Source organism: Podarcis tiliguerta (genome assembly GCF_965153285.1).
Source record: "Podarcis tiliguerta genome assembly, chromosome: 6".
NCBI classification, from domain to species: Eukaryota; Metazoa; Chordata; class Lepidosauria; order Squamata; family Lacertidae; genus Podarcis; species Podarcis tiliguerta.
The window spans coordinates 18586031-18613898 of NC_139539.1; the positions used below are offsets into that span (position 1 = coordinate 18586031).

General features: G+C 45.4%; 1 protein-coding gene across 5 annotated transcripts in view; it reads left to right on the forward strand.

The window, feature by feature from the left end:
- Window positions 1–27266, forward strand: part of RIPOR3 (RIPOR family member 3) — a 103881-nt gene extending 76615 nt beyond the window's left edge. For all 5 annotated transcript variants that reach the window (XM_083446817.1, XM_083446816.1, XM_083446818.1 and 2 more), the window contains 11 exons: window positions 7509–7638; window positions 9081–9695; window positions 10319–10458; window positions 11141–11279; window positions 14610–14745; window positions 16319–16480; window positions 18434–18592; window positions 21082–21284; window positions 23698–23781; window positions 24219–24309; window positions 25918–27266. In XM_083446817.1, the coding sequence (XP_083302943.1) occupies window positions 7509–7638; window positions 9081–9695; window positions 10319–10458; window positions 11141–11279; window positions 14610–14745; window positions 16319–16480; window positions 18434–18592; window positions 21082–21284; window positions 23698–23781; window positions 24219–24309; window positions 25918–26018 (1960 nt within the window). In that variant the 3' untranslated portion in view covers window positions 26019–27266. The remainder of the gene's footprint in view (window positions 1–7508; window positions 7639–9080; window positions 9696–10318; window positions 10459–11140; window positions 11280–14609; window positions 14746–16318; window positions 16481–18433; window positions 18593–21081; window positions 21285–23697; window positions 23782–24218; window positions 24310–25917) is intronic.
- Window positions 27267–27868: the final 602 nt, after the last annotated feature.

Below are 27868 nucleotides of genomic sequence, written 5' to 3' on the forward strand. Positions count from 1 at the left end.
CTTGTCTTCCACTTCAAAAATTCACCAACAGTGGTCTTGCTTTTAAAACTTTTTTTAGGGTCATCCTTTTGTAAACTTTTTTTGTGTGATAAATGATTTGCTATTAAAGATTGGCTTGAAATGCTAACGTTGACTGATGCTTGCTGCTGGGCGAGGCGTGTGAAGCGATTTTTTTTACTTAAAAAAAACACACACTTTTTGTCTAGAAAGATGGCCTTAATATTTGTAAAAAATCTACTTTGGAAAGCAATAGTTTTATTTATTAGTTCCTGTTATTTATTAGTTCTTGGACTTGTTTCGTGTTTCCTTTTTCCATGTGGTTAAGATGTCTTTGTTTTGACAGAGTTTGCGCATCACGTTAAACCTTAAAACAAATATTACCATGCGCAAGTAAGTGCTGCCCACTTTACTGTTGCTGGGGAGCACCAGTGAGGAGACTGCTGTGGCACTTGGGATCTGCTGGTGGGCTCCTCATAGGCATCTGGTTGGCTACTGTGAAATCAGGATGCTGGCCTAGACAGGCCTTTGGCATGGTGCAGAAGGATCATGATTGCTGCTCCCCACTCACCCTGGGAGAAAGCTAACCAGGGTGCCTGGCTTAGCATTGTGTGCAAACCAGGAATTATGGTTTGTTTTGCTTCCTTCAGAAACCATGATCTCTCACCAAGGTTTGTTTGGAGCAAATGAACTTGGATTTGATGCAACACTCAATTGGGATCAGAGTTTGTTTCCTTCCAGAGCAATCTCTTCTGCATAGTAAGCCATGGTTTTGTAGCTTATTGCAAGTGTGGGAAACCTTTGGCCCTTCAGATGCTGCTGCACTACAACTCCCATCATCCCTGGCCATTGGCCATGCTTCCTGGGGCTGATAGGAGTTGGGTTGGTTTTTTTTGCTGCATTAGCAGCACGGAAGTGAGCTCCGTGGGGTGCAAGCCTAGGCAGTGTGTATGGAGATCCATGCTGCCCAGATGACAAGATGGCTGATGTGGTCCAAAGGAAAGCAGAGCAATATGTTTTGCTCCAGCTTGGCTGCAGGAGTTTCCGGAAGGAGGCATACAAGATGCCATCCACTCGCCTTAGGGACTGCACTCTGGATTTGTGTAGAGTTTACTCCTTAGCCTTTTCTGCTCCTGAAGATATTCCGCAAGGTAGAGGGTAAGGACTGGTTTACTCTCGAAGCCTTTCTCACAAATGTGTATAGCCACAGGACAATGTGATCAGAGTTTTCCTTCTCCTAGATGGGCTACCTTCCCAGATTGACAAGCCCTATCTGTCCCTTGAGAGCCAGTGTGGTGTAGTGGTTAAGAGCTGTAGACTCGTAATCTGGTGAACCGGGTTCGTGTCTCCGCTCCTCCACATGCAGCTGCTGGGTGACCTTGGGCTAGTCACACTTCTCTGAAGTCTCTCAGCCCCACTCACCTCACATAGTGTTTGTTGTGGGGGAGGAAGGGAAAGGAGAATGTTAGCCACTTTGAGACTCCTTAGGGTAGTGATAAAGCGGGATATCAAATCCAAACTCTTTCCCCCTCTACAGCACATGCAGAAACTGCCTTCTTGACCATTGGACCCACTATTGCTCTCATCCACTCAATCCACTGGAGCCTGTCTTCGCATGCAGGGCAAGACCCTAACTCATTGAGGGTTTGAGACCCATTAGCTACCCTCACCCAGTTTAGCTGGTCATTTGAAGCCGTTTCCAGGGTGTGGCTGCTGTCACATGCTGACAGCTTCTAGGAGCCACGGATGAGAGCTGTGTGCAGAGGGACCAAACTTATGGTGGACAAACTGCCCAGAAGGAGCACGATACGTCCTTCCCCAGAGATACTGCCCCTCCCCTAACACCCCAGGTTCAGGAACATCTGGAGGGCCAAAGGTTCTCCACTCCTTCCTTACTGTGACATGCAAACATGGCCATTGCACCATACAAAAGCTGGAATAAACTGGGTGTGCTTGTGTGTGTGATCTCCCCTTAACTTCCTGGATGTTTACAGCGGGATGCTATTGTTTCTCTGTAGTGTAGGACGAATATAATTCCAGGGAGCTTCTCAGAATCGGTGCTCAGATTATGGGAGAAAAAATGTAGGCCAGCCCTTAATGAAATCCACAAGTTCCATTTTCCTCCCTCCAATTTTAGCCAAATAATTGTCCCCCGCTCTCCCAATATCCTTGTAAAAACAGTAGTGAAGGGCGTGTGTGCCAGAAAAGGTAAGAGGCCTGGGTCCTTTGGCTTTTCTGCTCTGACTTCCCTGCAGCTCAAGTCCCATCTCTTGTTTTCCATATAGATTTTGCACATCTCTTTCTGGCTAAACCAGCTTCGGTAGTGACTATATTGCAAAGCCACAGTGCAGAGAAGCCTCTTTTGTTTCCTGGCTGGAGCACTGTAGCGAGCGAGCCGTTTGAGAAGCCAAACTCAGAGCAAGTTTAATTGATTCCAATTCTCCCTTTCTGTGTGCCAAAAGTTTCCACGGCACTCTTTGCAGCAGCTCCTGGATCACTTGGGGTTTGCCAGTCCTTCCCTGCTGCTAGATCTGCAAATCCAGAAATGTGTGTGCCAGCTCTCCTAAGGCTTGAATTCTTTTCTAACAGGGAAACGTTTCCTCTCCAAACTTAAATGGGGACCTCTTGTGGCAACTTTGGCAATCCCTTGTACAAACACCAGTGAGTAAGGCTGCGCATGGAGGATTGTCTGTTCAGAAGTTGCACAGAGGAGAAAAATTTTCGGGTTCACTTTTTCTTCTTTCTCTTTGGCTGAAGCTCAGACATACTTGGGAGGCTGGGAGCCTCAATGGCGCCTCTTTGGAGGCTTCACTTGGGGCAGAAACCATGGCTAGACAGCCCCCCCACCCCACCCCAGCTACAGCTCTGCCTAAGAAGTGCTGGGAATTCTTTTGCGGCATGGTGTCATGGGGTTCCAGGAAAATACAAATCTGTTAGGCTGCCTTCTGTGCTAGTTAAATTGTGTGTGTGAAAATATATTCCGATGATATGCTGGATCTGCATGGAAATGAAAACTCCAGGGGGATTCCTGCAATCCTCTTTGTAGTGGGAAACTAACACACAAACAACCCTTACTGTTTTTCCTCCAAGAAAGAAACATTTTATTCCGAGAAACTCTTTTAATTGGGGGCATGTTTTATTTTGTGAGCTAATCCTTGGTAGGAAATCTAAAAACATTTTTGCAGTGTTTTGAGTTTGCTCAATATGTTGGGCTTTCAGTAAGTGGATTCTCATGGGGCTTTGTGCAAAAATCCCCCAATAAGTTGACACCCCCCCAAAACCCCCCAGCAGACTTATTTGCTTGCTTGTAGCCACATTTAAAAAGAAATAAATACACACTTTCCTTCCATTTTCAGTGGAGATCGTTACACTATAAAATGACTTATTTACAAACCAGCTGCTCTGTGTGTGTGTGTGTGTGTGTGCGCACACACACACTTTTAAAATCTTTAAATCTCAAGAGCAGGGAGAGACAGCCTTATGTTCTGTGCAGGGCCATAAGCCCATGGAAAAAGCCCACCAGGGTTGCAACTGGTGGTGGGTGGAGCCAGAGCATCACTCACTCCATGCCACACCCCCAGGGCCGTATCCATTATTCTCTGTTCACGAGTTCACTGGTCTTCAACTGTTGAATTGAGACCCATGAGTAGGTCATGGCCTGACTGAAGGTGGGTCGCAACAAGAGTATTACCACCTTGCAAAGATATGTTAAAAGGTTAAGAAATGGGTCCCCAAATGCATGTTTGGGTTAGAAGTAGATACTGGATCTGAAAAGGTTGAATTCTGCTGCACCTAGTACAAAGAGCTCTTGCCCTACATGATGGGTGAATTTTAATGTTGTGCACCAGCGGAATCGGTGCAACAGCTTTGCTAGCGGAAACTTGTTTTGCACAATTGATTGTGCAACGATGTTACCACAGCAACGCCTTCTCTTGTGCAACAGTGTCATTCTGGTACAAAACATTTCACCAGCGTTAACATGAGTAAATGCATCGTTTTATTTTTTATGCCCCCTTTCCGTAACTAAAACCATGCTCAAGGCGGCTTACAATGCAAAAAATAAAAATACAAACATAACAAAAACAGTCATAAACTATGAGCAGAGCTCATTAAAAAGTACTCAGCCCACCTGAACAATTTCCACATGAATTGTAGGAGTTACAGGTAAAAAATAAAAAGCAACAATACTCCCCCAAAACAATGCCCAGATGTTGCACCCACCCCAATCCCTGAGCGACAAAGAGACCCCCGGGGTTCCAGCACTTACCCAGCTTTTGTTTGTCATGGAATGAAGATTAATTGATGGATTTATTCACTCACACAACCTGAGCACAGCATCATCCCATGTGCTCTACATTTTTGTAGAGCTGTGAAGAAGAAAGAAGAAGACATGGTCCTGTTCCAAAGCAATAGCTGAACTGGAATATAGAAGGGAAATGGGCACAGATCCAGTTCCCTGGCGTGTCCCCCCCCCCCCAGAAAAGTAAGAAAATACAGGCAGAAAACTTAGATTAGATCCAGAGTGTTGAAAGTTCCTAAATTATTTGTATAGGGACACTGTATTCTGCTCTGGTCAGACCTCACCTGGAGTACTGTGTCCAGTTCTGGGCACCACAGTTCAAGAAGGACACTGACAAACTGGAACGTGTCCAGAGGAGGGCAACCAAAATGGTCAAAGGCCTTATGAGGAACGGCTAAGGGAGCTGGGCATGTTTAGCCTGGAGAAGAGGAGGTTAAGGGGTGATATGATAGCCATGTTCAAATATATAAAAGGATGTCACATAGAGGAGGGAGAAAGGTTGTTTTCTGCTGCTCCAGAGAAGCGGACACGGAGCAATGGATCCAAACTACAAGAAAGAAGATTCCACCTAAACATTAGGAAGAACTTCCTGACAGTAAGAGCTGTTCGACAGTGGAATTTGCTGCCAAGGAGCGTGGTGGAGTCTCCTTCTTTGGAGGTCTTTAAGCAGAGGCTTGACAACCATATGTCAGGAGTGCTCTGATGGTGTTTCCTGCTTGGCAGGGGGTTGGACTCGATGGTCCTTGTCGTCTCTTCCAACTCTATGATTCTATGATTCTAAGAATGGCTTTGTAGAAAAGGCCCTGTGTTACACACCAGAGTTCACATGGTAGACCGAGGAAACAATATACATTACAGTCGTACCTCGGAAGTCGAATGCAATCCATTCCGGAAGCCCGCTCGACTTCGAAAATGTTTGGAAACCAAGGCGCGGCTTCCGATTGGCTGCAGGAAGCTTCTGCAGCCAACCAGGAGCCACGGAAGCGGCACTGGACGTTTGGGTTCCAAAGAACATTCACAAACCGGAACACTTCTGGGTTTGCGGCGTTTGGGCACCAAAACGTTCAAGTCGAAAGATGTTCGTCAACCAAGGTACGACTGTGCATTACTTCCTTACTCCCATGATGAGGGGGAGTGGCCAAGCTTGGCCTGGGAGGACAGCTTACTCTATGATATTAACTACTTCATGCATTAATTAGACGTAAGCATTTTGGTTATATGAGGCTGGTGGTCCCACATATTGAGGTTTTGACATTGAAAACCATAAAGTGCATCTTTTCTGCATATCGGTAGTCAGGTGAAGTGTATACATTTGAAACAAGCCAGTGAAATGGACTTGTAAGTAATTGTGGCGTCTGCTTTGGATGGGATATTCTCTGCCGTTCAGAGATCTTCTCTTGTTTTGTTACAAAGTGAGAAAAAGCAGATGAGTTGCTAATCTTCCTGTGTGGCACTGACTTGCTTTGACGAAGCCCAGCTGTGTGACACTGGCGAACTTAGCCAATTAAACTTCATTAGTCTTAATGCTCTGTAAGCCTTGCCTCCACGGTGGTATCGCAGCAGCACCTTCGGAGTAAAGAAATTATTATCCGTGCTCAGGTCGTCTTCAGGCTGAGATAAAGTGGTGCCCCGAAGTGCACAGAAATAGAAGAAAATCTGGTTGAAATCCATGGGACTGAACAGCTGAAATCTGGCAGAAAATTAGCTCGTAACTGGTCTTTGCTAGGGCATTTCGACCTCCCCAAGATTGATTGTTATCCATCCAGTGCCCTTGCTAGATGGCGTCCACCATTATATTTGAATATCTGTGTTTTGGGATGCTGCTCTGAGCATCTTTTTAGGTGGCAGAGCGATATGTGCATGTAAAAATAAAGATGTATCTGAGGGGCCCTGCAACAAAACGTTGCAGTGTGGAGTTTGCTCCCTTCCTCAGTTTTCTACCAGCCTCACCGCATGCTGCCTTCTGTGCAAACTAAGAGTACTCTGGACAGCACTGCAGAGGTCTTGCAAGCTACTCAGAACCTTTCTTGTATTCAGCGTGAACTACAGTTCACTGGAATTGTCAGTCACTCTCTTCCTGCCCCTTCCAAACTGCAATTTGGGGACAAAAACATTCATTTGCTTTGGGATTTGCATTAGTAGTTTTGTGTGTGTGTGTGTGTGTGTGTGTGTATGTGTATGTGTGTGAAATGCTACACACGAACTTGGCTATAGCAGGAATGCTGCTACCTTCTGCATTTTTGGAAGGTGGGGGTATGTGTGTGTGTGGACACACTTGTTTCCTGAAAGCATCACGTTTGAAAACTGCTGCGCTAGTTGAAGAATTATTTTGGATGAGTGTTCAGCTTCTGAAGTGTTAAAAGCAAATCAAAGCTTCAGTTCACACGACGGCATCCCAGCGGTAGGATGTGCTGCTCCTCGTTTATTTTAATTTATTTCAGTCATATCTTTTACCCCCATTTTAATGAAAGCGTTTTCAAGGTGGCTTTTACAGTAGAGTATCTCAAACAGTAAAAAAAACCAAGGCGAAACAATGCTATAGGCTAGTAATGAAAATAAAATTAAAGCAAGGGACTAAACAGCAATAAATCAATAAAAACAGCCAGTGGATAAAAGCAACATAAATATGCTGTGTTAAAAGGGCTTGAGCAAATGAAACTGTTTTAATTTGGCAGTTAAACACACAGTAGTGGGGGCTGATTGCCCATGATGCTAGCAATGTCATGGGCACAGTCTAATAGGTGCTCTCAACACTCGCAAAACCATATTCTGTACTGTACTCCCAAATGCAGCAGATATCTTAGCTGGGTGAAAAAATGGTATCGCTCCCGCCACTGAACATGACATTGGTGTTTTTCTTTTAGCTGAGGAAACGAGATATTCCTGCAACGGAACTATCTTCTGCAACAGCACTTAACAATCAGTCTGTTTAGGGAAGTTTTTAATGTTTGAAGTTCTATTCTGTTTTTAATGTTCTGTTGAAAGCCGCCCAGAGTGGCTGGGGAAACCCAGTCAGATGGGTGGGGTAGAAATAATAAAATTGTTGTTGTTGTTGTTGTGTTGTTGTTATCAAGCATTTTTCCATACAGTGGAGGTGTACAAACATACCATGGGGGAGAGGAATGACACTTATTCAGTGGTTATGGCGCATGAAACCTTTGAGTTCCGAGTTCATCCTCTCTCTCTCTTTCTCTCTCTCTCCCTCCTGTAGCCCCTTTGACACTGAAAGCCTTGTCTTGTCTCCTGGATCTGCCTCCAAGTTTTCTGTGGGGAGCAGGAAAAACTCCATATACAGCTGGACCCCACCAAACACCCCCAGCTTCCGAGAGAAATATTACCTTGTAAGTATGAGCGAGATGCAAAGAGCTTCTGCGCTCAAGCCCTTACCCTCCCAGCCACTTTTGCAGTGTGTCGTGACGCCTGCAGGAAATTCTCCCACTTGCTGAAATGTATGGGGCAAAGGAAAACAAAAGTATGCTCAGTTAACAGCCTCTGATAAATGAGTGTCAGCTCCACAATATACTAGTCTTTTCTGGCTCTCCTCAGGCAGGAGCCATGCCGTTTAGAACTGTTGTTAATTAATGAAATGAAGATGTAAAGCACCAAGGGCCTTCAAGAAGCTGAAAAAGCTTCTGGTGAGGCGGAAAGACTGAAAAACAATGGGTTAGGGGTGGAATTCCATGTACATTTACATGGGGGTTACGTTCCGAGGCACCACACCTTTAAGTGAAATGGTGTATATTGGGAACATCATTGCAAAAGCCTGCAAACACCCTCTAAACCTCTGGAAACCCTTTGAAAAACAAAAACCCTGAGGGGGGGGGGGGAGAAAAAAATTGACCAAACTCCACCACAACTACTCCCTTCTTGCTCAAATTCCAATTCTCCACAGGCCTTAAATGTCTGTACAAAGGCTTGTGGGATTGCTGGGTGCTGGTTTTGCACCATTTTTGCCATTTTCATGCTCTTTTAGGGTCGTTTCTGCCCTTTTCTGTGCCACTTCCAGGTTTGCTGCAATGCATACAAGTGCAATTATGCATGTCTTGAACATGCATAAATGGGACGTTGCCTGTAGCGCTAAGTGGGGCATGTGCACAGGGAATGAGGGCCACTTGAGCAATGAGATGTTCCCCACCCCACCCCGTCCTCTGCCCATGCTCCCCAATTCTCCAGTGTGGTGTAGTGGTTAAGAGCGGTAGACTCGTAATCTGGTGAGCCGGGTTCGCTTCCCCGCTCCTCCACATGCAGCTGCTGGGTGACCTTGGGCTAGTCACACTTCTTTTAAGTCTCTCAGCCCCACTCACCTCACAGAGTGTTTGTTGTGGGGGAGGAAGGGAAAGGAGAATGTTAGCCGCTTTGAGACTCCTTCCGGTAGTGATAAAGAGGGATATCAAATCCAAACTCTTCTTCTTCTCCAGAGCAGATTTAGGGAACGTGGGGGAAAGAGGAGAGGGTGGGGAAAGTCCCATTGTACAAGAGAACCTCATTCCACATGCACAACAAGTTAGCTGAATCCCTCCCTGGATGAGTAATTTTGCAATTGAGGGACACTGTGGGGGGAGAGCTTAGCCTCTAGAGAGGAGAACTGAACTTAACACTGGAAAAATGAGAAACTGAGAGAAAATGAAGTTGACAGATTTGCTCAGTGTAGCCATTGTTCAGAGATGATGATAGTTGAGATTCATCAATGTCTGGAAGTTCGCAGGTTCCTTTTAGGAGCTGCGCTTACTATGTGCTGTAGAAAGGCACTAATTGCGTAATTCCACCTCTCTCTCTGCCTCAGTCTGTTTTGCAGCAAGGGAAAAAACAAGCAGATATCAGGGACGAGGCCCGAGATCCCTGCATCCTGAGCTACTTGGCCGACTGCGATTTTGACATGAGTCTGAGGAGCACCAGCCACAGCCTTACGGAGACGACAGAAGGCAGCTCATTCAGCTCAGAGGACCCGAAAGGGGCAGAAAGCAGGAACGTGACGCCACCTTCGAATCAGAGGGCGCTGCCCATGCCACTGACTATCCTACAAGACGCTTGTGTGGCAGGAGAGCAGCAGGACCTTCTGCTGTGCCAAACTCCCAGCCGCAGGACTCTAGACATCCTGCAAGAGACCACCCATGCTGACCCCGCTCTCGCCACACCAACACAGCCACTGGATCAGGAGAAAGTGGGGAGCAAGTCCACCGTCTGGGACAGGAGTAACCATTTAGTACAGCAAAGGAAGGTCCTCTCTGCTGGTCGAAGAGGATCGAGAGCCAATTCTGATGTCAGAGCTGGTAGAAGGACTAAGTTGATTGAGAAGACGCTTCAGGAAGTGTTGCTTTTGTTGAAATCCCAGCATCCGAGCCCTATCCAACTGGAGGAATTGGAATACCAGCTTTTCTGCATCCGGGGCAAATTAAAGGTAAAGAATTGTTGTCAATTTTTAGCTCTCGGTTTGGCTCTTATCCTTTCCACTCCTAGATTCCCAAAGATGGCAAGAACGTTTGCGCAGACATATGGATTATGCCTGAGCCATGCACAGGGGTGAAAATGTTCCTAGAGAAATGCACCCTAAAGCAGGTCTGGGGAATCTGGCTTTCTAGATATTATTGAGAGCCAGTGTGGTGTAGTGGTTAAGAGCGATAAACTCGTAATCTGGGGAACCGGGTTCGCGTCTCCGCTCCTCCACATGCAGCTGCTGGGTGACCTTGGGCCAGTCACACTTCTCTGAAGTCTCTCAGCCCCACTCACCTCGCAGAGTGTTTGTTGTGGGGGAGGAAGGGAAAGGAGAATGTTAGCCGCTTTGAGACTCCTTCGGGTAGTGATAAAGCGGGATATCAAATCCAAACTCTTCTCTTCTTATTGGACTATAACTCCCATCATCCCTGACCATTGGCCATGGTGGGTTGGGGCTAATGGGAGTTGGGAAATCAGGGTGGTGGTGCTGGAAAATTCACTGGTGATATCTGTGCTACTGATAGCCCATGGGGATGAAAAGGGTTTCTACTGAAAAGGAAATGCAACTCATTTTGCATTTTCCAACAGCCAAAAAAGTACCAACTGAAACACTCCTCTGTGGAGAGCTTGATGGTTGAGACAGTGCTGGAAAGCTTTGACTTCCTCAATGCTGACGGCAGTGCGGATGAACTGTCATCTCTTGGGAGTGTAAGGACCCGCAGTACCAGGTAAGGCCTTCTATATAAATTTGCAACCTTCTTTCCCTATCTGCAGAAATGCTGTATATACACAGCCCTGCCTCTGAGAGGTTAGAAGACTGTGAGAAAGAAGAGTGATGGCCCAACAGGGCTAGATTAAATAATTATGCTGCCCATAGTATTGAGTCGAGGGAGCCTTCATGCTCTACCAACCGCTCATCTACCAACTGTGCTACTCTGATAGCTTCCCAGAAGCTTCTGGTTGACCACTCTTGTCAATCAAGGCCTTTTTGGTAGTGGCACCTGTCCTGTGGAACGCCCTCCCATCAGATGTCAAAGAGATAAACTGCTATCTGACGTTTGAAGACATCTGAAGGCAGCCCTGTTTAGGGAAGTTCTTAATCTGTGACATTTTAATGTATTTTTAATCTTTTGTTGGAAGCCGTTCAGAGTGGCTGGGTACAAATAATATATCATCATCATCATCATCATCATCATCATCAACCACTAGGGTTCTTCTGATGTTCTGTTCTTATGCTCCTTTCACTGAATTCCTTTGTATCACTGGAATCTGATCCCGGATCATAACCCAGAAGAAGCATTGACCATATTTCCTCAGTAGTAAGATAGAGCTTGGTTCACCACCCATCCCCCTGCGGCCATGCTTTATTTTCATTCTATTAATTATTTGCTTCCTTATCCTTGTCCTTAGCACCAGCAGCTACAACAAAGCCACACTTCCATCCCTGGGCTATGATACCAAAAGAGAAAAGAAGGAGTTAACCACAGGCAGTGATGACCTTGATACACTTCTGGGAGTTCACCTGCAGTTCTGCAGAGCTCTTCTGCAGGTGGGGAATTGTGTTTGATTGCTTTCTCTTTTCTTTTTTAAACAGGGGGGGAACTGGAGTCTTATTACTATGATTAATCTTACGGAACGGGAGACTCAGGACAGTTGGTCTTGGGAGAGAAGATTGTATTGTTTTAATGAGCACAATCAGCAAACATTTGAACCGGTTGTCATGAGTTGGGATTGGCGGGAGAAACTCAAGTTAGTTCTCATTCAAAGGCGAACCTACCTGAATCGCACTTTCTGGAGCAATATGCAAACCCAAACACAGCCATCCTTTGAAATTCTCACTTTTCCGAATTTTGCCTTGTAGGTCTCCAAGGCATGTGTTCAGGAATGCATATACTAAGGCAACGTGTGTATGAAAATGTACACATTGGGGAAGATAACATATACAAACGGGAAAATCCAATTTGCAAAAATGTGTATTGTTGCATACGAATTAGGAGAAATTCTCACTTTAAAAAATGCTGATGAATCTTTGTGAGAACTTTAAGAAAAAATCACAATCTGATGTGGAAATGTAGAGAACTGAACTTAAGGCTGGGAAAAAGAGACTGGGAGAAACCAAAATCGAGAGATTGCTGCATCCCTGTGACTCATGTGTAAGAAGAAGCTCTGCTACATTAGATCAAATATCCATCTAGGCCAGCATCCTCTTTCCCCAAAAGATGCTTCTTGGGAAGTCCACTAACAAGACAGGGAAGTAATGGCCATTTTGTGCATGTCTTGGAAGTCTGACTTTTTTGTGTAATTGGAACTCTGTCTTTCCCTTTTCTCATCTGATGACAACAGAGCCGGACAACCCTAGGTATTTTCCAAGTTGGCTGGCAGCCCTATCCCTGCATCTTTTGAACATATGAAGCAGCCTTTATGCTAGTCCATCTAGCTCGGTATTGTCCATTCCAGGGGTAGCCAGCATGATGGACCACAACTGCCACCATTCCTAACTACTGACCATGCTGGTTGGGGTGATGAAAGTTGGAGTCCAACAACTTCTAAAGAGCATCACCACATCGAAAGGGCCACCTCTGGCCCAGTCTTATTGGCAGCAGCTCTTCAGGATTTCAGGGTGGTAGGGTGGGAGGCCAGCTGGCAAGCTCCAGCTGGGCCCTCTCCTCCCTGGTGTCCCACTGTGAAGACCCACCACCTCTGCTCCAACGTAAATCAGCGACCCGGGCTTCAAAGCCAGGGCACACTATCAGCAGATCAAACTGTGCACACAGAATAGGTGTGAGGCTTGTGGAAGCATACTACAACTACAGATTTATTGATCATTAATCAGGACAAAGAAACATGTCGTGTCTCAGAGAGAAACGGGAAAAGCAAAAGCAATACACAATGGAAGTTCCCAGCAAGTTGTGCTGGAATGTAAACAGACATGTGACATGCAACAGTTCCACACGTTCCATTCTTTAAGGTGGAATGGAAATCTCAACTGTCTTTCCCAGCCGCTGCTGCCTGACCCTGTTAAGCGGCGAGTCAGGTGGTTGTACATGGGACCTTCAGAGCTTCTTTCTCTGAGCTATGACCTTCTCCTTGCTTCTGAGAGTGCCACACTGATTCACATAATGGATATCCAAATATTTAAAGAAAGGTTTGCCTGGCTGTTTTCTCATGCCAGGGAAGCTGTTCCCACAGGAAGGTGGTCCAGCTCTTATTTGGCGCTCTGGTAAAAACAAAACAGACACCCATCCTCTTCTAAATCTGCTTTCCTAATACATGCTATTTGCAACAGATAGTTATGTTTCCAGGGCCTGAGCAGAAATTCTCAGGAAGCCTTTGAAGGCACTTCCAGATGTTGACTTCTCTGGGGACATGACTACCCAGTGCAGAGCTGAACAAGGAAGCGCTGTGATGATTGTGAGGTCCCAGGTAACTCTGGCACAGGCTGACTTCCAAAAAGTCTCTGCTCCTGGCTAGATCTCTCAGCAAGCAGGCCCCTCCAGCTCCATTGATTGCAGGCTGTGCTGTATCTGAGAACAGGGCAGCCAGCTGTTCCTTCTTTCATGCCGATCATCCTTATACAGTAGTAGCAGTCAGGAGTGGGAAGAGCACAATTCACATAGGAGAGAGAGAGAGAGCGATTTTTGGAAGAACCCCGAAGCCTTAGACTCCCAAAGGTTCTGTTAATGCTTACTCATGAACAGATCTTCTGGCTAAGAACCATTCTCAGTCAGCAGATGTTCAATGCTCCATTACAATGTCTGTTGAGATACTACAAGGAAATGCCTTCTGGTGAGAACTCATTATTTTCAGCTGTAAGTGTGGGGGCAGAGCATCCAAGACAGGGGTAGGGCCAGTGTTACAGTCTTGCTCCCCACCCTCATTCAGTTATTAATCACATGGGTATGGGGGTGGGAAGTTAGAATAAGGCTCCAATAGCAAACTTACTTATTCATTTGTGTCAATTTAATATTGAGCCAATCTCAGCTCACTAGTGAGTGTGCTTATATAGTTTGCATGTTTGCCAAGATATTTGTTGCCAGTGTTGGGGTTTCTGTGTCAGTTTCTGCTGTGCATAGGCCCTTTTACAGGAATGTTCGCACGAGGACAGTTCTTGTTTGCACTGGCCTTTACAGCTTTGGATTGCAACTGAGAATGGAGTGATCTGTCAGTTCCAGTTCTCTCAGTTTCTCATTTTTCCACTCTTAAGATTCAGTTCTCTCCATTTGCGTGGCAGTTTGCAAATTGTTTTCTGCTAATAATCACATTTTTATATGCAGCTTTGAGTTATATACACATTTCTGCAAGCAATTTCCCCAAATTTAATGCATCCTTGTGTGTTATTTTCACCTATGTGTTCAATTTTATATCCACACTTTCACCTAATTTTTGCAAACATTGGTTGGATGCAGAATTGCATTGCAGAAGTCGGATAAGTGCAAATTTAGAAGGATAGCTGTGTTTGTTTTGATTCTCATATTGTTTTGGAAAATGCAGATTTGTTAGTTTTACCTGTAAATGCGAAATGTACTGAAAAGCCTTAATTGCAGCCCAAGAGCTGCGGTATTGCAAGAGTCCTCTTTGCACATTTCTCTGTGGTCCATAATATTGGCAGCTGCTTATCGGCATGCACTACAACAGCACAGTAATTTCAAAAGGAAGGAAGTGGCTTTATTCATATCCATGCTCAGTGGAGGGCAATTAACTCACAGCTGTTGGGTTGCATTTGACAATGTGTGTCCCAGCCGCAGAGGTGGGAGGCAGGTGTTCCCCCTGATGGCCCTGGGAAAGTTTTGGATCATGTGCAGATGAACTTGGCTGCTTCGTTGCTTAGTATACAACCCGGAGCAGTAGCCTCTTTAGTCCTCCCTTCTTTTGCTTCCAGAAACTTGTCCTGCCAAACCTAGCTCCAATTGTCCAGCAGAGCCTTTTGGAAGAGGTGTCACAACAGAAACACGTTCTGGAGATAATCTCTGCTCTGGCTGCTCCTGTGCCGCGGAACCTGACTTCTGTGGAAGAGAGTAAGTTATGAGATGTCCAAAACTTTAAGGTGTGGAACAGACACTCCCAAGAATCCTCTGTTTTTCACCCCCCGTTTAGCAGGGGGTGGGGTTGGAGGACTTGTTATGACCAAGGGCTGCATTCGCTTGTGGCTAACGTTCAAGGAGCCAGTGGGATCAAAGCAAAAGTGGGTGGAATAACCCCACACAGTTTCTCACACACATCCCAATTCACATACATATAGCACACACCCATTCTCACTCCCCCCACCTTCGCTCAACCTCCCTGTCGGACTACAGCTCCCATCATTCCAGGCCATTGGCCATGTTGTCAGGGCTGATGGGAGTTGGAGTCCAGCAACATCTGGAGAGCCACAGGTTCTTGAATTCCTTCCTTAACCAAGTGCCAAATAGATCTTCCACTTCTAATGGCCTCCCAGCTCTCACTTGCGTGCAAAACAAAAAGTCCGCATTGGACATATCACTCCCCCGCCCCGCATACCTTTGCACGTCATATGTGACTCAAACTCTCAAGAAGGCAGATATTGATCTGGGAGCTTGGGATCAAGCTTTTATTGAGATTAGTAAAATGCTAGTGGAGTGATTTGGTGACATATGCATCCGTCTACGTACTCCCTATCTGGGCATATTTTCCTTTTGGCGTGTATACTTATTAGCACAGGCTCAATTTAGGCATATTATTTTATACACATATACATACACAGTGGTACCTCTGGTTACGTACTTAATTCGTTCCGGAGGTCCATTCTTAACCTGAAACTGTTCTTAACCTGAAGCACCACTTTAGCTAATGGGGCCTCCCACTGCCGCCGCACCACCGCCGCACGATTTCTGTTCTCATCCTGAAGCAAAGTTCTTAACCCAAGGGACTATTTCTGGGTTAGCAGAGTCTGTAACCTGAAGCGTATATAACCTGAAGCGTATGTAACCCGAGGTACCACTGTACAGTGGTACCTCTGGTTGCGAACGGAATCCATTCCGGAGCCCCGTTCACAACATGAGCAGAATGCAACCCGTGTCTGTGTGTGCGCGGGTCGTGATTCACCGTTTGCACGTGACATCATTTTGAGCGTTTGCGCATGCGTGAGTGGCGAAACCCAGAAGTAACCATTTCCGGTACTTACGGGTCACCGTAGGATGCAACCTGAAAAGATTTAACCTGAAGCAAACATAACAAGAGGTATGACTGTACATATACATATACATATATAAACATATACATAAACACATACACACACTGCCCTATACCTGTAGGTCTCAGGGCATTTCACAGGATAAAGTCAAAATAAAAAATCACAAAATACATATGCAAAATAAAAACAGCAACAACCCAATAACAACCCCTCCCCCAATTTTAAAAGGGCATTGGATGTCAATCAAATCAACCGGTTAAAGAGGAGTGTTTTTGCCTGGTGCCAAAAGGTGTATAATGAAGGTAAACCTTCCTGGGGAGAGCATCGCACAGATGAGGGAGCCGCTGCAGAAAAGGCATACTATCTGGTATTTCACTTTTAGCTTGCAAATGAGTTTCAGGCCCCTTGCTGACATTCATATTATTATTATTATTTTGCAGTCATTCAAAAAGCTAAAAAGCAGAAGCGCTGCCTGAAGATTTGGAGTGAGTGCACTGAGCGGGGGAGCATTTTATTCTGTCCGGCGGAGAGATTTTGGAACCCTTTGAAATACATACTGATGTTCAAAACAAAAGAGAACTATCAAGGACACATAGAAAAAGGTAGTACCTGCCTACCCCGGGTGCATGAGATGCACGGTTGTATTTGTGCCTTTGCTTGTGATTGCCCAGTGTTGATCACTTTTAAAACTTGGCAGCAGTTTTGGATTTCAGTTAATCCAAAGCGGCGCAATGATTAAAATATCCACTGACTGATTAAAAGGAAAATGTATTCATTTATAAAAATGTAATCTGTGTAATAATAATTCTTCAGCGTTTATAACTTGCCCCATGGCTGTTCAAAGCCTTTGATGTATATTAGCTCAGCAATCCTTACAATAATCCTGTTCAGTATTACTGTCTCCAGGATTCCTCAATATTACAGCTTCACTACAGATAGTGGAACTCTGGCTGTTGGGTGAGGCACCTATAAAAAGCTACCTGGCAGAGGGGACATTTGAACCCAGGACTTTCTGATCCATGGCCCTAGTAGTCACTTAGCTGGTAATGCTGCATGATGTAGCTTAGACCCGTCCTGTAAGCAAAGGCTGGCTAACCTGTGGCCCTCCACATGTCGTTGGACTCCAACTCCCATCAGCCTGTGTCAGCAAGGACAATGTCCAGGGATGATGGGGATTGTAGTCTAGCAACACACTGGGGCAAGACAGGTTCTCCTATTCCTGCTGTAGCCAAGGGAGCATTAGAGCAGAGGTGGGGAATCTACAGCCCTTCAGATTTTACCGGACTCCAATTCCCATCAGTCCTAGCCAGCATGACCAATGGTCGGAGCTCACTAGAATGGTTGCAGCCCAGCACCATCTGAATGGCCTCAGGTGATCCAGCCCTGAATTAGAGCCTCCACCTCCTCTGGCATCCCAAAAATTCATTTGACAGAAGTGGGTTGAAGAAGGGCAGTGATGGTTGCAGGCTCTCCTTCTGCAATTTCATGCCATAGTTTTTCTTCTTCTTGCAGTTGTGTATGTGAATTCACAATTGCATAGAGGAAAAAAGCACCTCGATGCTGATTCCAAGTCCTGAAAATTACCTCACTGACCCAAACCATATGTTTTCCTCTCAAATATTTCAAACTAAGAGGGCTGGTGGTTTTCATCTTTGAATTCTTTTTGCTTAGCATTTGCATACAAGTGACCGAGCTCGGGATTTCTGCCTGAGGCTGAAATCTGGCACCTTCTGACTTATGCATAAAGATGTTTCCCCCCCTATGCTTAGGCGGTGAATACAGTGGCACCTCTGGTTGCAAACAGGATCCGTTCTGGAGGCCTGTTCGCAACGTGAAAAGCCCGCAACCTGAAGTGCCATATCTGCGCAGGTGCGTGGTGTGATTTGGAGCTTGTGCACATGCGCAAAGCACGATTTAGCGCTACTGCGCATGCACTAGCGGCGAAACTTGGAAGTAACCCTTTCTGGTACTTCTGGGTCGCCGTGGGATGCAACCTGAAAAAACATAACATGAAGCAACGTAACATGAGGTATAACTGTAGTTGTGCCCTGTGGGTACTAAGCAACACCACCATCTTCTTCTTCTGCTGCTGCTGCAGCATGGCTTCCATGAATTACACTGGGACTCCTGTCCTGTGTACAGTTATTCTAGCAGCCATGCTAAGACTGTGCCCTCTAAGTAAAATGGTCTTCATTATTTTGCCTCCTACCTTTGTGCATTGTGTGATGCTGTGATCACAAGTGGAGAAAGGAATATTGGGCCCAGCATTTACTATATTCACAATTTCAACTTTCTTAAAAAGCAACAACACAGCATTATTGTTTAGTTCGGAATGCAGTGAGGATGGGCTTGAAAGTGTTTAGGCAATAGTGGTTACACACAAAATATTGATCTAGATGCACCTTTGTTTTGATCCAGCAAGGCTCTTCTTATCTTCCAATGTATAGGAGGAAATTCAAATACCCAAGCCCTGGCCATCTGTAGATAGAACTGCTTGCCTCACGTTTATTTTGTTTAAAACATCCCACGCCTCATTTCTATGCACCCCCTTTCAGTTTTGCAGGTGTTCCTGGAGCAGATAGTTGGAGGCAGTCTGCTCTTTCCCTCGACGGATCTCCCAGCTGAATCAGTGACATTATTCCAGTTTTACAGCTACCTGGAGAAGCACCATGTGAACAATTTGGAAAAACACCTGGCCAGATTTGCTAAAGAAGGTAAATGAATGGCTGGTGAGGGAGACACTATTTGAGATTTGGTCGGGTGTCTGCCAGGTTACGAGTTACTATATAGGGTGAATCTCCAAGGCCCACCACTGGCTGTTGCAAAAATACCAGGCAGGCCCCACAAATAACCCAGAGATGCATTTTAAATAACAGGGCACATTCTACTCATGTAAAAACATGCTGATTCCCGGATCGTCCACGGGCTGGATTTAGAAGGTGATTGGGCCTTAGTTTGCCTACCTATGACCTAGAGCAACACAGTGATATGAGTGCTGCTGTTGCTGTCTGCCACTGGTGGCAATTCTTTCAGGGTTCACTAGGGGGCACTTTACCAAGCGGTCGTTCAAATTGGTAGCCTTGCAGGTAACCACTGAGCCTCTTGGGCTTGCTGATTGGAAGGTCAGCGGTTCAAATCTGTGCAAAGGGTGAGCTCCTGTTGCTCTGTCCCAGCTCCTGCCAACCTAGCAGTGTGAGTAGATAAATAGGCACTGCTGCGGCAGGAAGGTAAACGGTGTTTCCATGCACTCTGGCACTTGCCACAGTCCTCCACGCACTAGAAGCAGTTTAGTCATGCTGACCTGGAAAGCTGTCTGTGGACAAACGCCGGCTCCCTCGGCCTGAAAAGCGAGATGAGTGCCATAGTCTCCTTTGGCTGGACTTAACCATCCAGGGATCCTTGACCTTTACCTAGGAATGGAAGGAATCAGGTGAACACAAATATCTGGCAAAAATGGGATTATGGGGCAGGGAGACATGACAGAGGTTTATTCAATTATGCCTAGGGTGGTCTAAGTGGATAGAGAGAGAGAAGATTTTCTCCTCCTCTTTTAACATACTGGTCCTCAGTGTCATCCAAACATCTTCACCGTCATTGCATTGTGCGTTAAATAATATCCACAATTAATTGCCACCAGGTGTGGTCCTGGCGCTTACCTAGGTGACTTCAGAGGGTGATTAAACAAATTTATGGAGGGTGAGTCAAATGATCATAGAAGAGTAGAAGTGGAAGGGACCCCCGAAGGATCATCCAGTCCCAAACCCCAGCAATGCAAGAATGATGATGATGATGATGATGATGATGAAGATGATGATAATGATAATGATAATGATTTATTTATACCCCGCCCATCTGGCTAGGTTTCCCCAGTCACTCTTCGCAGCTTCCAACAGAATATTAAAATACAATAGTCTATTAAACATTAAAAGCTTCCCTAAAACAGGGCTGCCTTCAGATGTCTGCTAAACGTCTGGTGGTTGTTTTTCTCTTTGACATTTGGTGGGAGGGCTTTCCACAGGGCGGGTGCCACTACTGAGAAGGCCCTCTGCCTGGTTCCCTGTAACTTGGCTTCTCGCAGTGAGGGAACCGCCAGAAGGCCCTCGGAGCTGGATCTCAGTGTCCGGGCAGAACAATGGAGGTGGAGACACTCCTTCAGGTATACACGGCTTTAAAGTTTAGGGCTTTAAAGGTCAGCACCAACGCTTTGAATTGTGCTCGGAAAGAATCCCTGGGCAGATGGCCATCCAACCTCTGTTTCAAAACTTCCAAGGAAGAAAGGTCTGCCAGTCAGTGGCTCCTAGTTAGGTTCATGGGCAGCAGGCCATGATTAGCAGCCGCTGGAGAGCAACAATGAGAGGGAGTGTTGCTATCATGCCTGTGGCTGAATGCATCTGATTGGCTGCTGGAAAAAACAAGGTGCTGTGGCAGATGGAGTCTTGCTATGTTCAATCCCCAGAATTTCCCATTAAACCATAGGATTTTAGAGTTGGAAGGGACTCCGAGGGTCATCTAGTCCAAACCCCTCCATTGCAGGAATTTTTAGTCCAACCTTGGGCACGAACCCTGAGACTGAGTCTCACAACTGAGCTGTTGGGTTGATCAGAAAGATCTTTCTCTACCTGTGACCTAGTCAAAGTTGCTAGCGCATTGGGTGGACCAGTGTCTGATTTAACAACCTTAAATGTTAATTTGTACCTGCAGTTGTATACCTTTAAACAAAAAAAGGCATTGGGGTTGTGTCCAATGAAGTTGTCCTTTTAGCACAATGTTTCTCAAGCCTGGGTCCCCAGCTGTTGTCGGACTACAACTCCTATCACCCTTGCTAGCAGGACCAGTGGTCAGGGATGATGGGAGTTGTCCAAAAACAGCTGAAGACCCAAATTTGAGAAGCATTGTTTTAGTACAAAGATTTCTGCCTATGCAATGGGACTTCCTCTCCCTCCATACCCCCCAAATTTGTTGAGGAGGTGTTCCTTCAACTCTTTGGAGAAGATTTGGGGGGTGGGGGTGGGCAAGGGAGGCCATGGGGAGAGGAAGTCCCGTTGGTGCAGAAAAGTCCTTGTGTGTAAATGCTATGACACACTGCATGCAAACTGTTGTAGAATAAGTTACCTTGACATTATACCATGGAGGGAAGAGAGAATAAATTGGAAATAGCTTTTCAGAGCCATAATCCACTTATGGTTGGGTTCCTCCTCCGCAGTGATGCTGACTGAGGACTTGCAGCGTCCTGGGAGAATGAAGAAAATAAAGAAACTGAAAGGGAAGCGACTCAGCCGACTGCAACCCCTTCCACAGACCTTACAGCTGCTTGCCGTTCTACAGCTTGATGAAAACCATCGTGTGGGCAAGGCAGCCATGTCGTGTCTCTCTCGGGCGGCAGCTGATAGGAATTTCAGGGAAAAGGTAACTGGCTTTCCACTTTGCTTGGCATTCCCTCGTTTGCTGCATCCAGATAATATATGCCTATATGTATGGGAGGGGGCCATAGCTGAGTGGTAGGGGCAATGGTTTGCATGCATAAGAAGAGTCCTGCAGGACCAGGCCAAAGGCCCATCTAGTCTACCATCGTAGTCAACCAGGACTTTTGGCTGTTCCATGGCCTTCAGATGTTGTTTTGAGGCAGTGAAATACCAAAAAGTTGTGCAGGGCTGAAACGCACCAGGGCCAAAACTAGGCTTTCTGTCACCTGGGGCAAAGACCTAGTTTGTCACACACACCCCACTTGTTTGTGTACATGCACACGCACACACACACACACACACACACACTTGTTCATAAAGGGCATAAAAAGTAGTTTGAAAGAGGCTGGAGAAGAGAGAGTCTCTCCAAATAGTAAAATTGTCTGTGTATGTACCTGACTTTCATTCAGCCTTAAGTAGATCTCCTCAGACAGTAACAGATCCTTTGAGGAATTCTATGAAGTACAGTATTATGACTGTATGATATAATAATAATAATAATAATAATAATAATAATAATAATGGAAACTGTGATAATGATCAGGAAACCAGTGAGTAAGTCCTATTGAACTCAGTGGGACTTACGTCTGAGTAGAAATGTTTAATATTGCAGTATAAGACTGCAGAATCTTTACACAGTTACCTGGGAGTAAGTCCCATTGAATTCAGTGGGACTTTCTTATGAGTAGCGAAGGCTTCCAGTTTAAGGCTTGAAAGAATAAAATAAAAGAATAAATACTCCACAGGTTTCCTTAAAAGATCGCTGGCTGCTGAACCATTGCAATTAAAGAATTTAAAGTGGATTGGCTACATTTTCCTCCCAAATTACAGGAAGGGACAAAAACAAACGTGCTTCGCATGTCAGCATCACATTTCTTTCATCGCAGGTATTTTATTTTCAGTATAAAGAGGATTCGGTTTTTGTAGCTGATTGTATGCAGCAGTGCCCTCTTTATGTATTCACATGGTGTAAACATAGTTACAGGTAGGTAGCTGTGTTGGTCTGCTGTAGTAAAAACAAAATAAAAAAAATTCCTTCCAGTAGCAACTTAGAGACTAACTAAGTTTGTTATAGGTATGAGCTTTTGTGTGCATGCACACTTCTTCAGATACAATGTGCATGTACACGAAAGCTCATACCCATAATAAACTTAGTTGGTCTCTAAGGTGCTACTGGAAGGATTTTTTTTATGGTGTAAACATGGATGTTGTCCTTTAGATCCAAACACACACACACACACACACAGAGAGAGAGAGAGAGAGAGAGAGAGAGAGAACACATAAGCAAGCAATAATCCAAAGTATCAACTTGACATTTAAATTGTTTAATCATGATAAAAGCTTCTGCTCCAGGATTTCTCTTTTGCACACAATTCCCAAAACAAAATAAAAAAAATTCCTTCCAGTAGCACCTTAAGAAACCAACTAAGTTTGTTACTGGTACGAGCTTTCGTTTGCATGCACACTTCCAGGAAAGCTCATACCAATAACAAACTTAAGTTGGTCTCTAAGGTGCTACTGGAAGGATTTTTTTTTATTTTGTTCCGCGTATGGCAGACCAACACGGCTACCTACCTGTAACTAAGCTCCCAAAACAGACAGGGGGAAAGGGGAAGGAGGATTGTTTCCCAGGTTTTCCTGCTTCCCTTTGCAAATTAGCATCCTTTTGGTGCTCAGCAGCTCAAGACAAGGACCTAGTCCTAGCTAGAGGCTTCACCCAGGGCTGAGACCCTGGTGAGCGCCCCCACCCCATTAACTACGGCCCTGCTCCTCATCACTGTAATTGCTGCTTGCTAGCTAGCCTGTTAAAGGACGTGGGTGGCGCTGTGGGTTAAACCACAGAGCCTAGGACTAGCTGATCAGAAGGTCAGCGGTTCGAATCCCCACAATGGGGTGAGCTCCTGTTGCTCGGTCCCTGCTCCTGCCAACCTAGCAGTTCGAAAGCATGTCAAAGTGCAAGTAGATAAATAGGTACTGCTCTGGCGGGAAGGTAAACAGTGTTTCTGTGTGCCGCTCTGGTTCACCAGAAGCGGCTTAGTCATGCTGGCCACATGACCCGGAAGCTGTACGCCGGCTCCCTCGGCCAGTAAAGCGAGATGAGCGCCGCAACCCCAGAATCGGTCACGACTGGACCTAATGGTCAGGGGTCCCTTTACTTTCCCCTTAGCTAGCCTGTTCTCCTCTTCCTATTCTTTCCTGGTATCTCCCAGAAATATCTGTTCACAGGAAGAGAAGCAGTGGAAACGGTGGGGAAAACAGCAGAGTTAGGAGGCTCCAATATCTTATATTAGGGCACTTTGGAGCAGAGGAGGAGGGAATGTTATCCATGTCATTGAATGCTCCATTGTCTTTTGCAGGCTCTGCTTTTTTACACAGATGCCTTAAGTAACGATGATGCGAAATTGCAGCAAGCCGCATGTCTGGCCCTCAAAAACCTCAGAGTGAGTATTTTTAAATTCTTGCTTAGTGGGGTCGTTAAGAGAGGTGCATGTGCAGAGTCACACGCAGCCAGGAGAGGGCGCGAGAGTCACCAAAAAACATGATCATTGTACAGTATTGGAAACTGGAACACAGAGAGGGCATAAGAAAACACATACACGAAAATGAGTGTTGTTAAAGGGTGAACCTAGTTGAAAAACCACCTTGAGATGTATGGATAAAGGGTGGTATACAAATTTAATTAATAATAATAATAATAATAATATAATACAGAGAGCTACAGATTATTTATGATGGTGATTTATTAAATCTCCAATTTATTAGATCTCCAGTGCCACAGGCCATCCATCCGTCTGAGTCAGTGCATTGATGTAAAGAGTTAGGAAGCATTCTGAAATAATTTAACAGCTGCTCCTGCACTGCTTATTTTATATAACAGGGTGTGGAAAGCATAGAGCAAATTGCCAGACTGTGTCTATCAGAATCAGAGGAAGTGCGGAACGCCGCCAGAGAAACGACTCTTTCATTTGGTAAGTGCTTATAACGATTCCCTGCAGATGGATTTCGAATGAGCGAATAGTGAGCTGAAAAGCAGAAGCAACAGCTAGTTGGCCTTGGCTTAGAGAAGCTCTGAGGTAGTGGTCTCCGTTTTGGTTGCCCCTGCAGCGGATCTTCTTTTGCCCTCAATTCCCAGCACTGTTCTTGTGACAGATTTCTGGAAAAAGAGCATGGCACAGCACAAATGACTCCTGCAAGGGAAGGACACACCAACAGAAACCCTTCCACCCCATTCCTACGAAACTCTGTCTCTTGTTCCTGCAGCACCAACCGCCTCTGCCCTTTTTTATCTTCATGAGAATTGACTCTGGCCTGCACCCTGAAGTCTTGTTAAATCATTTCAGCTCCCTGTCCACCCTTATTCAGCTTTGTAAATTGCTCTAGGTATTATATACTGCTTAAAAACCTACGCTTGGTTCTGATGCATCAGACCAATGGTCCGTCTGTTCCAGCATCCTGTTGCCATAGCAGCCAACGTGATGCCCGGGAAGCCCCAAGCAGGACCTGAGTAGAAAAGCACTCTTCCCACTTGGGGTTCCCAGCAACTACTTCCCATACTGCCTCCAACAGTGGAGGTAGAAGACAGAACGTATCCATAGTGGCTTGTTGCCATGGCTAGATCCTGTGATAGTCATCAACTTCACGGGTTTTAGAAGAAGCCTTGGACCTATTTATGGAGGAATGAATAGGTCCAAGTCTTCTTCTAAAGCCCGTGAAGTTGATGACTATCACAGGATCCTGTAGGAACAGGCTCCATGGTTTAACTAGAAGAACATAAGGTGAGCCTGGTGGATCAGGCCCATCTGGTCCAGCATTCAGTTCTCACTGGCCAACCAGATGCCCATGGGAATCTCCAAAGCAGGACTTGGAACACCCTTGTGACCTTGAGAGACCTATAGCGAAGGTGGAACAATACAGCCACTGTGGCTAATAGCTATGCGCTGATGTGACTGTGTGCTATGTAAAGTAATATTTCCTTTTGTCTGCCCTGAATCTTCTAACATCGGATAATAGCTACGTTGGGTGGGCCAGGTTCTAACACTATGGGGGAGGGAGAAACAGAGAAACTTTTCTCTCCATTCTCGTACTATTTTTTCTAAACTGAAAAGCCCCCAAGGTTTCATCAATGGAGTTTTGTTCCAGCTACTTGAGTCATTTGGGGGCAGATCCATACCATGCACTTAAAGCAAACAACTTCCCTGCCCCAAAACATGAGAACTGTAGTTTTCCCCCTACAATTCTCAGCACCCTTAGCAAACTAGAGTTCCCAGGATTCTCTGGGGGAAGTCATCAGCTTGAAATGTGCAGTGCATGTTCCCTTAATGTAAGCCATGGCTCTGCTCTTCAGCTCACTCTTTGCCATACCTGTTCCAGGTCAACAATATCCTTTTTTTTTACTTTTGGATATTACCAGGGGAGCCATTAGGCAGGCCCTAAACCTTTTCTTCATAATAAATTCTTTCCATGTGGTTGGGAAAAATGGGTCGCAAAATTGTAAAAGAGGGAAGAGTCGTGCGCAAGGAAAACTTCGCTTATCCCACAACGGCAGTCAACCTCCTGATTTGTCCCTTTCTTCACAGGTGACAAAGGAAGGCTGGCTTTTGAAAAGATGGACAAGATCTGTTGTGAGCTGAGGGATACCATGTACCAAGAAGCTGAAATAGAAATCACAGTATTTTAAGCAGTGCCTTTGAGGGAGAGACCAGATAATCTTGCACCATCTGCAATTTGGCTACAAGAGTGTGGGAGAAAAGCACACAAATGTCAAATCTGTCTCGGCTGGATTTAAAAACACATTATCTTGAGAATGAGCAGAGTTTCCGCACGGTGCAAAATCTCTTTGGGTGACTCTGATCTTATAACCAGAAAGGTACTGTGTAAACCATTAAATATCAACATCCCCCTGTCTTCAGTATCACAGGAAACATTCACCCTGAACTAAGAAGGCATCTGAAAATCTTGCACTGAAGTTCTCCATTTGGATGAGGAGACAGAATCAGCTTCTTTTTTGACTGTGAGATGTTTTCTTAGGAATAACCAAGGTGTTTCAAGCAGGAAAGAAAACCACAAGGATGGGCCACACTGGGATTGCAGTGAGTGGCGTTAATGAAGATTTTGCAGCCCTCTACAACTTCAATCCAACCTGCCCCCCTTTTTTAGGCCATAGGAAAATAACTTGCATATTTATTTGCTTAATATTGTGGACAAGGACTTCCACACAATCTCTAAAGTAATTAGGGACAGTAAATTAACCTGAAATCTTCTTTCAAAGGGCACCTTGTTCTGGTGGCGGATGTATTGGGGTCTTAAAATAAGTCTGAAAAACATGGGGTTTGTGACCCTAGAGCATTGCAGAGTTGGAAGAGGTTAACAGCTAAAGAATCCTCACCTCTTGCTGGTCACTTCCCACCATTAAGCCCCTGAACCATTCTTCTAATATACAGACACCAGAATCTAGCGCCAGGAAAAACTGAGAAGCCAGCTATTCCCATGAGTGCTTAATTCTGGGTTTATAATCTTAACCGAGAAGCTGTTTTTAAGTGGACTGTCGCTGCAATGCTAAGCACATTTACATTGATCTTTTACTGAACTTGGCGAGATGCACATTTGAGTAAACAGGTGCAGATGCTGATGAACACCACCTACCATCTTTTTTTACCACTGATGGTGCTGGCAGGAGCTGAATGCAGTTGGGGGGGGGCAGTGGTCCTTTGCCAATTGCTGAGAACAGAAACGCTTCCATCCTTGAGTGTGTGTTTATATGCAGCTGCCCATCACTGGATCCTGGCCCCTTGCTTTAATGTACATATTTTATACAGAACTTTGTGCTTTTTTATTATTAAAAAACAACCACTTTTCAGTATTTATTGCTGGGGCTAGTTTACACATTGTTCTTTTTTAAAGTTTAATAAAATGTTTGAAAAGTCAATTGCATTCTTCTTCCAGTTGTAATTTAAAACACAATGCAAAACACAGCACTAGAAGAGAGATGCTTTGGAGGAACGGAAGTACAGTGGTGCCTCGCAAGACGAAAAGAATCCGTTCCGCGAGTCTCTTCGTCTTGCGGTTTTTTTCGTCTTGCGAAGCAAGCCCATTAGCGGATTAGCGCTATTAGCGGTTTAGCAGCTATTAGCGGCTATTAAAGGCTAAAGGGATTAGCGGATTAGCTGCTAAAAGGCTATTAGCGGCTTAGATCAGCTGATAAGCGGCTTAGATCAGCTGTTAGGCAGCTTAGCCATCAGCTGTCAAGCGGCTTAGGGGCTTGGGAAAAAGGGGGGGGGGACCCCAGGAATCGCAAGACATTTTCGTCTTGCGAAGCAAGCCAATGGCAAATTTGTTTTGCGAAGCACCTCCAAAACGGAAAACCCTTTCGTCTAGCGGGTTTTCCGTCTTGCGAGGCATTCGTCTTGCGGGGCACCACTGTATTCAGCAGTTTGAAGCAAAAATACCAGGCAGGTGCTGTTCCTGATTCTCTTGCTAATGCACAGTTGCAGTGAACCAAGTCAGGCGAAGCTGATGTTGCCGGTAGGG